The sequence below is a fragment of the Pteropus vampyrus genome, unplaced genomic scaffold (genome assembly GCF_000151845.1).
Source record: "Pteropus vampyrus isolate Shadow unplaced genomic scaffold, Pvam_2.0 Scaffold18, whole genome shotgun sequence".
NCBI lineage: Eukaryota > Metazoa > Chordata > Mammalia > Chiroptera > Pteropodidae > Pteropus > Pteropus vampyrus.
Genome location: NW_011888799.1, coordinates 4,640,552 through 4,650,628, shown reverse-complemented (window position 1 = coordinate 4,650,628; position 10,077 = coordinate 4,640,552). Strand labels below are relative to the sequence as shown.

Sequence of the window (10,077 nt, the reverse complement as noted above, 5' to 3'; positions counted from 1 at the left end):
AAATTATTTTGGAGAAATATGTTTTTTTTTTTTCTGTTCGTTTAGTGGCAAGAGTCTTTTTACTTAAATTAAAAAATTTTCACTTAGAAACTTTCTAGTCTTGTTCTCACTATATGAATTTTTTCTTCCCATGTTGAACTTTCTCTCAACCTCTAATTACAGATTTCTTTTCAGGTTTACAGAGGTGTTCTTTTTTTTTACATTGAGGTATTATTGACAAACAACATAATATTAGTTTCAGGTGTACAACATAACGATTCGATATTTGTATATATTATGAAATGATCACCACAATAAGTCTATTTAACACTACACAGAATTACAGAACTTTTTGCTTGTGATGAGACGTTTAAGATCTACTGTCTTAGCGACTTTCAAATACGCAATACAGTATTGTTAATTATAGTCACAGCACTGCACCAAAAGTTTTTTAATATACATATTTATCCCCGTTTATGTTCTACTGTTCCATGTTATACTTTGTTTGTAGGTTGGATTTAAATGGCTTGTCCTCCAATATATTTCTTGGCTCTTCAGAATGTATTTTACATTTGGGAGTATTTCTGAAGTGAATCTTCTCTGTCATTGATTTGTTTTTCACACCATCACATCTGCCTTTTATTGCTTCTAGTATGGAATCTGCTGCAGGTTTTTCTTCTCTCATCACTCTTCTGTCCTATATGACCCTGTTTCCTTTTCCTTTTTATCTAAGTCTATTCTGGTTTAATGGTGGTCATGTCCTCTCAAATTGTTTCTGGGGTTTGCTACACCTCTGTGAGCTCTCAGGCCATGTTTGTGACGGTATGCCGAGGGCGAGTGCAGGATGTATGCTACCCTGGTGATGAAGAGGTTGTGGGCCTCACAATAGAAAACGCCAAGTGTAACAGGGTGGAACTGAGTAGGGACAGAATGCAGAAATAACATGCGTGTTAGGTACCGTACTGAGCCCTTTCCATAGGGACCTCATTTAGTCCTCACAAAAAAAACTAAAAATGAGATATCATTATCCTAACATGTCCTTCTGTGTGCCTGACACTCTTATCTATGCTGAACTGAACTGGATGGGAACAGAGAGTGGGCCTCAGGAGAGCAAGGCAGCCCTCTATTCCCCTGATAATATTAACACTTTTTTTTTTTTTATGGTGACATTGGTTAACAAAATCCAGTAAGTTTCAAGCGTACAATTCAACAGTAAAGCATATACATATTGCATTGTTTTAACACTTTATTTTTATTTACACAGAAGTACTCTTCTCATTAGAATTTTGTGAGGTTGGTTGAAAAGGTAATTGTCATGACCCCCCGAGAACAGGAAAGTGAGGTTTGGAGAAGTGTAGTGGGGACTGAGCCCCGCCTCTTGATTCCTACGTTGTCTTTGACGTCTGGAGCCAAGGCAAGTGGTGATGGAAATAGAACAGCAGACTCAGAACCTCCCAGTAGTGGCATCATATCCTGTTGTGCAAGTTTTCGGAGCCTCTAGTTAGGGTGTTGCTTTGTAGCTGTCCCAGGAGCCACAGAGGTAGTTGGAGTTGGTGCCCATGAAGGATGAGGAAGGTTAGGCTCTCGGGGCTGCTCTGGATGTTTTTCATCTCAGGTAAGGCGAGGAAGTGGTGTGAGCAGGTGAGGCTTCTGCTCAGGACCTCGGTGGGTCACACCACGAGAGAATTTTCCCTTTTGTTTTGAAGTTCCAGGGGATATGGGTACCCAAAGTAGAGTCAACAAATAGTTATTCCAGGCTCGGTTTCTCTTCTCAAACCTAACAGAATCAGGGGGACATGTGGGCCTGAGAACGAAAAGAAAAGGTGGTAGGGAAACAGGATGTCTGTGCATTTTGATGTTGTCCAGAGACATGCAAATACCCTGGATGGGAAAAACGATAAGATAAATCTAAACTTGAAATGATCTAAAATAATTTTATTTGAGTTTAAAGGTTTTGTTCTTATATTCCATCATGGCGCTTTCGATATTGATGGTTTATTAAATACAAAGAATGTAATTCATTCAACAAATATTTCCTAGGGTTCTCCCATGGGGCATGAAATACGTTACTGCTAAGGACACGGAAGCGAACAGAAGAGACCTTCTGCCTATTTTCACGGAGGGCAAGCTCCCAGGCCTCTGCTGACTGCCGGGGTTGGAGGACACTGTTGCTCAGGCTGCTCCATCTCTAGGCCCTTACTTCTCTTATCGCACAGCTCACATCTTCACTAAAAATGGAAGCGTTTGGGATTTTAGTTGCTCCTCCTCCTAATCCTTATGAATAAATTGGAAAAATAACCACAGAAAGGAAAATGTCAACAGTGAGTTAATAGTAAGGTTTGCCTTGCAAAGACACAGGGAGAGGGTGTTTTCTGGGGATTCACCACTTTGAGCAAGGTCACAGATGATCACCTTCTGGAGCTTACACACAAACCTTGCTTTGGGTGTGCTTGGAGCTGAGGTGGTAATCCAGATGGGCAGATGGAGTTTGGTTCTCATGGACCAGTGCATTTCCTTGTGTTTCATTCATGTTTTTCCAAAGGAGTACTGGAAGAGGATGGAGGGTTGAAGGCTGTGTACTTGTGGGAGATAAAATCAGCAATATATATTTTGTCATGTGTTGTGGGGGTAGGTTAGGGGTTGACTAAAAGCTCCTTCTAGTTTCTGCATCCTAGGGAGTGGAGTTGTTAGGCACCTATTCACCCTTGGGTTGTGACTATTGTAATCCCAACCAGACAGCTACCTCTGGCCATGAGGTAGCTCAGAGGTTTAGGGCTGACTCTAGAGTCAGACTACCTGGGTTTGAGTCCTAACTCTACCTCTTTCTACTGTGAGACCTTGGGCAAGTCATTTAATAACCTCTGGTTTATTAAATAACCTGTGCCTTGATTTCCTTACTTTCAAAGAGGAATAATAGCAGTATCAACCTTTGAAGGTTATATGAGATAGTATTTTAAACACTTAGTGATAAACGATATTTGTTAACATTTATTACATCATAATAATATGTTATTATTAACATATTAGAAGGAATTCCTTTCTTGCAATGGTGGAAGAAACAGTGCAGAGATAGCACTTCAGCATTAATTTCTTATTGTCTCCATTCACAGTAGATAGGCAAGTTCGTAAGGAACCTCAGTCTCCTGTAACTCCTACTGTCTAAGTCCATTCGGGCTCCCATAACAAAATACGACAGATTGGATGGCTTATTAACAACAGAAATTTATTTCTTACAGTTCTGGAGGCTGTAAGTCCAAGATCAGGGTGTCAGTAAGGTTGGGTTGTGGTGAGTTCCCTCTTCTGGTTTGCAGACTACCTACTTCTCACTGTGTCCTCACATTGTGGCAGGAGGCGAGGGGGCTCTCTAGAGCCTCTTTATAGGGGCACTAATCCTGATGATTTGCAAAAACCATATGCAGTTTAGCTCTTGTAGTTAAAACAAAACAACAACAACAACAAAATGAAACAAAAATTACTCACGGTGAAGATCTGGGGTCTGGTGCTGGCTTGCAGAGAAAGTTGCATCATCTCTGGGTAGTCGAACAAGAAAAAGAAGGGATTCCTCCCTCTTTTTTTCCAAAGAGAGGAAAGTTATTCCTCATGGAGCTTAACTTTGATTCCCTGCTTACAGAACTCCAAGCTGCAACTGATTTATCTGAGGAAGAGTTTACCCTAGAAGAGGGGAAGACCCTGGAGGTGGACTGTCCTTTCTCCCGTGAGCTGTACCTCTACAGCCAGAAGGCATGGCAGAGGCTGACAGCTGGAAGCAAACCTGTGATTTTGGCAAAAACAGAGAAAGGCTCAGGGATGTACAATAAAGTCCAGGTGGGGAGGTACCACCTAGAGGAAATCCCAGAAGACAGCGTACTGCGTGTCCAAATGACTGACCTTCAAGTGGAGGACTCGGGATTATATCAGTGTGTGATCTACCAGCCTCCCAAAGACCCCGTCATCCTGTTCTATCCTGTCCGCCTGGTGGTGACCAAGGGTAAGTGACCTGGGGCTGGAAGGGAGAGGATGGGGAGAGCCAGGCTGGGTAGGGGTCAGAGCCATGTGGTGGCACCAGCAGAACTGCAGCTCAGGATTTCTAGTAGCCCGTCTTTCTCCCAGAGGCTTCTTGTCTCTCATTTGAGAGGCATTTGGTCCAATATTGAGAGGTAGTTTCTGTGTATGGAATTCCTAATTTAGGGAATTCAACTCCTGCCCATGTCGATTGCCAGCTGTTCTAGGAAGTGGGGTACAGCAAAAGACGAGTGGTAGACTTGGGATAATTTAGTCTCATTCTTCAGATCTCCATATAGAAGTGGTTTCCTTGAGAAGCTGTTATGGTTCACGCTCCCCCTCCCAAACATGCATTCGATATGCTTATAAAGCAGTGCTTCTCAGACCTTACTGTGGGCACAGACCACCTGGGGATCTTATTTCAAATACAGACTCTGATTCAGGGGGTCGAGGGTGGGACCTAGATTCTGCATTTCTCATCTGCTTGCAGGTGATACTGATGCTGTGGTCCACGGCTCCCTTTTTGGGTAGCAAGGCTTCAGAACTCGTTTTGTGTCCCCTCTCATTGACAACACTATCTCACTGAGTAGTAGAGGCCTGTTTACTCTCCTGTCTTCCTTGTACATCTCTGAGCACTTTGAGAGAGGGGCCTGTGCCTTGCTCAGCTTTGTATCCCCAGCAACTAATGTAGAGACTGGCACACAGGAGGCCCGCAGTAGATGTTGATATTAAGAAAGGCAGAGGAAAGAGAGACAGGCTCAGGTTTCTAGCACCTGGAGAATTCTAAACCTAAGGAACACAAGGTAACATATACAATATATTAATAAAAGATGACTTGTGAAGCAATATGCCACAGGTACAGGTGAGTGCAAGGCAGAGTGAATGGTAATCAGGGAATTATTCTCGAAGAAGATGGGAGCATATGGATTGGTGAAGAATAGCAGGCAAGTGCATTTCCAATGACATAAACAGAAAATTCCTTCCTCCTTTTCTCTCCTACTCTTACCTTCTCTCCTTCCCTTTATTCTTTCCTTTTTCTTGTTTCTGACCTAGGCTGACCCCACACAATTTTTTTAATCTCAGTAAAAGAAAACCTTGCTTCATGAATGGCCATCTTCATTTCCCTTCTCAGCTCCATTTATCCTACCTCCTGCCCGTCCGTCTGTTCATCCATCCACCTATCCAACGTGTCTTCTTGCAGGTCCTTCAGGTACCCCTTTCTCAGACAAGAATCCTACTCAGAGCCTGACTCCGAATACCATCCTTCCTCCTATCACCCTTGAGGTCCAGAGCACGCTTCATACCAGGCCCAGAGCTGTGACTCAACTCCTGCCCATGTCAACTGCCACCCTCTCCTCTCCTGGCCTTGGAGTCAACCCGACACAGGGGCCAGATGTCATCAGGTATGGTTTCCAGGTCTCTGGGACCCTGATTTAGTGGTCATGATTCCCAGCCCATGTGCTGAGAGGATGTGGGGGAGTGAGGGATAGGGGAGCAGACTTGAGTTACTTCAGTCTGGTGGAACTTCCCGGGGGAGGAAGGAGGTGGTGCTAGAGTGAGGAGGAGGCTCTTGGTGAGGCTGCCACTCTCCTCAGTTCACCCTCTGGGTTTCCTTGCATGCCAAGGGAGAGAGGAGGGGGAAATTGCATCTTTGCTGAATTCCAATGGACCTCAGCCAAGCCCAGGAGCTTAATGGTATAGTGGAAAAGCATTTTGAGGGAACTTGGATTCTAATGTCAGCCAGCTGACTGGCTGTGTGACTTTGGGTGAGTCAGGAACCCTCTTTGGCTTCAGTTTCCTTGTCTATACAGTAGGGAAGCTGGGAAACTAGGGATGGAAGTGATAATCTAGCCAAACAGTTCTCAGCAGCTCCTGGGTGTTAGGGTTACCCGGAGTACTTGCTTTTGCTTTGGGTTGTTTTTAGTATTGCTGCATGTGCCCTACTGCAGGCCAACAGAATCAGAATTTCTGGGGCTGGTCTCAGGATTTTTTTATAAGATCTTCAGCAGAATTTTACTGTGCAGGCAAAGCTAAGAACCACCAACTTTGCATGCATACCCCTCTTTACAGTTTATTATCAAACATTGTTTTGTCTTAGAATGTGTTTATCATGAAATATTGAGTTAACAGGAAAAGAAATATTCTTCCATATTCTCACTAATCTAACATCTTTTTTCTCCATATTCTCTTCTAGTCTTTATACATATTTTAACATAATAGTAATTCGAATTATAAACATTTTCATTATTTTTCTGTGCTAAAACTATTTTTCGATATTGCTACACAGTCTTTGTAATTATAATTTCAACGAATTCACACTTTTCTATCAATGGAAAAGCCATAACTTAGATAATGATTTGCCTGTTGTTACACATTGAGATTGTTTCCATTTTTTAATAGTATTAACTCTGAGATGAACATATTCTTGTAGATGTCTTTTTCTTCTTTTAAATCATTTATTCAAATGAAATTCCTTTTAAAGGAATTTAAACGTTTATATCACTCTGTATACATATTGCCAAATGGTCTTCCAAAAATTAGAAATGATTTGCAGTGTGATCCATAAGGCGTAAGTGAAGCAGTATCACTGCAGGCTTGCCTACAAGGATTGAGTATTTCTAAAATATTCCTGCCAAAATAGATGTGAACTGGTACCTGCTTCCATTTCTCTATTACTGTGGATGGTGAGCTCTGTGTAGATAGAAGTGGTACCTTTTTCCCCTTATGTTATTTCACTGGCACCAGCCTAAGTAGGTGCTTAATACATAGTAGGTATTCATTAAATCTTTGTGGACTAAATAAAATAAATGATGTATGAGAGTCAACATTTTCCTTTAGTTGCTACTTTTCTTTCCCTGTATTTAAATGAGTATATAACATTCCTTCTAGAGTCTGTACCTCTTTTATCTATTAGCTTTATCTATTAATTAATGATGAACTAGTCTCTCAATTAGAGTCCAGTTAGGAAAGCAGACGCCACTGAGCTGTTTGAAAATGAGGTAATTTAATACAGGGAGCTGTTTGCCCAGGTGGTGGAAGAGCCGAGACCCCAGTCTGGGGATGGGGGTGAGGCCCCTCAGAGGAAGCCACTTGTCACTCTGTCTTAGGGTGGGTTCCCCAAAAGCAGGCTGTGGGATGAGTCTTGTGTAAAGGTTTTAGGAAGCAATCCTAAATAAAAGCATTAGAGAAGTGGGATCAGGTGAGAAGGAAGCCTAGCAAAGGGTGTCATAACCAAGCTGGGTCCCACGAGGGGAACTTTGGCTCAGTTCTGCAGAGGGCCCTGCGGATCCATGGATTATACCCAGAGTTGTGTCTATCAGGAACTGGAAGCCGGAGTATTTATATACCACATTTCCAGTCCTTGGTAAGGGTGGCCCAGGGGCACATGAGTTCTCAGGCACTGCAGGGTTCTGGCAGCCTTCATGCGTTCTCCAGAAGGGTTGCATGCTGGCCCCTGGAGTGGATGCACCCAAGAGCCCCGTGCATGAAATGTTAGAGGACAATGTCAAAGGGATACGGCAGGACACTGGCAGGAGAGACTGGGAGGAGGTGGACTTAGTTGTGCCCAGGGCTGCGACCTTTGCGTAGCAGGGCTCAAACCCTAGAGGGCCAGAGAGACACTGGCTGGCTACCCTGCCCCACTCCCTCGCCAGTGCCACCAGCGATTGAACTTGACCAAGCACCCTTTGACATCTAGTTCCCAGTGATAAAGGATGGTTTCGTAGGCTGGGGGTAGATTTCAGTGCAAAAGGGCCATTTCCTGACTTTTATTGCCATTATGTCATTTGTTTCTTTGCTAACTTGTACATTCAGTTTTAAGTTTTGTGTAGGCAACTGTATTAATTTAAAAATTACTACTTTGCTTTATTTTTTACTTGTGCTTGATTTTATTTCCTGGTGACTTTTCTTTTATTTAAAATTTTTAATTTAAATCTTTAATCCATCCTTGGGAGGGGAGATATTATGCTATACAATATAAATTGTAGAAAAGAGGAATTTTTCTTTATATTGTACTGCAAGACTATTAACTAAAAATCCTTGCTGACATCCTGGGCTGCTGATTGATTTCCTTAGATATTAAATTCTTATATAACATTAGATCTGTCTCTGAACTTCAATCTGTTTCACTGCTACCTATTTCCCTTTTTGTTCCTGTGTCATATCATGCCGATTAGTTGTTCTATAATCTATTTTCATATCTACTGAGTCTGGACAGGCCAAGTGTCCTCACTCATTTCTATCCCTTTCTTATGCTTTCTACTGATGTTTATCCAGGACATTTAGAATCATTTTTGCTGAAATCTATACAAATTTATGATGGGATTTTGACAAGGATTAGATTTTTTTTTTCAGTTGGTAGATGAGGAAACTGAGGCCAAAGAGATAAGGTGCCTCTCCCAGGAAGTAGGTCATGATGCTGAGAACAGAGAATTTACTGGCTTTGGGACCCCCTCTCTCCACTCATCACAGTGGAGGAAGAGGAGCTTAATTGGCCTGCCCTATCCCCCTGCTGCCACTTCTGGACCTTATGTTCTCGATTAAATACAGGAAACGGGGCGAACTAAATGTATAGAGACAGTCAGTATGGAGAAGGTTCTAGAAGGACCTATGTAGATAAAGTAAAGGGTGTGAAGGACTTATAGAGAGTGAAGATCAAGTATGAAGGAGTGTCATTGCCAGCAGCAACATTAAGTCTTCTCTCTCCCCCAGGATCTCTCTGATCAGCATTGTTGTTTTCGTGGTGTGTGGAATCCTGAGTAAGAGCCTGGTCTTCACCATCCTGTTGGTTGTCACTCAGAGGTCATTTGGACCCTAGGTCCATGAACCCACAAGAATGATCTGTGACCTTCATGCACACCCATCTGGCAGTTGGGACAGAAGAAGACTGTGAAGGGGAAGGAAAGGAGTGAGACGATGACTGAGTTGAATTTGTAACAGGTTATTTATAAGGCTCAGGGTCCTACCTTCTTGGCCCTGCTAACTCCCCTCGTTTCACTAATAAACTTGGGTGTGTGCTTTGTTCCATCAGAATAGAAGATACAGCCCCTAACATACCCTGAGCCTCCATTCCATCAGTGGTTCAGGGTTTGCATTAAATAAAGACATAGTCTAATTCTTTTCACTGTCACTGTCTTGAGGGGGTCATGAGGTATAGAGGGCACAGCTACAAAATCTGTCTTGGTCCCTGCCCTGGACCATAGTATTTTGGCCTGACCTGTACAAAGCTCCACTACAGAAAAATTCTGCTCTCCCACCGCTGGGAATTTCCTTTCTCTAGAATCAGACTCTTCATCTCCCTTCATCTGTCACCCTTTCCAACACTCCCAGTAAAGGGTGTTGAAAACTATAAAATGAGAAGAAGACCCGATGCCACAATGAGAATTCCATATTTGGGAAAGAGAAATCAAGTTAATCAGAATGCTGCCTCCTGGGGACATACTGGGAGAGTGAGATAGGATTCAAAGTATAGGACTAATAGAGAATATCATTTGTCTATTGTGTGCTTCATCACTGGATCCTCAGAACAATCCCACGAAGGCAGAGAAGGGTGTGACTAGAATGAGGCCACATGAGTAGTAGTAAGTCACCACTTACTGGCAGGAACAAAAACTGAAGAGGTCTTTTACTAAAGACTAAGTCCCTCAAAGCCAGGAGTTCTGCCTATAATGCCTTTAAATGCCTCTTTCTCTTGTATCACACATGGAGCAGGGATAGTCTGTTATGTTCACTCCTAGTTCCCTACTCTGTCTTCTGCTTCTATAACTCCCCTTCAGCTCCCATGATCACCCACAAAATAGGTGTCCAGACCCACCCGTGTCTTGCAAATGCCAACAGATTTAAATCAGAGTGTTTTGATTTCCCACCTCTTTTGGCTCTAAAGGAGAAGGGTCCCCATTAGCAGGAGAAGATAATAGGTCCTTCTATTCCAATTCAGGAATGGCCAAGGCCAATTTCATCCTAAATTCCCCAAGAACAAATACACTTTACCACACACTATCCTCTTGTGTTAGAAAAACATATTCCTATAACCAGCATGACTTTCCCCAATCCTGAGATGAAAGGTACCTGAGTGCTAAGGTAGAGTTGCCCCACTCT

The 10,077-nt window shown here is 42.8% G+C and overlaps 1 protein-coding gene across 1 annotated transcript; it reads left to right on the top strand.

Moving 5' to 3' along the window:
* Nucleotides 1-1,479: 1,479 nt before the first annotated feature.
* On the top strand, nt 1,480-9,073 carry TREM1 (triggering receptor expressed on myeloid cells 1). Its single transcript, XM_011354587.2, has 4 exons — nt 1,480-1,594; nt 3,611-3,967; nt 5,183-5,384; nt 8,692-9,073. The coding sequence occupies exons 1-4, from the start codon at nt 1,546-1,548 to the stop codon at nt 8,795-8,797; spliced, it is 714 nt and encodes a 237-aa protein (XP_011352889.1). The 5' UTR covers nt 1,480-1,545; the 3' UTR covers nt 8,798-9,073.
* The last annotated feature ends 1,004 nt before the right edge of the window (nt 9,074-10,077 follow it).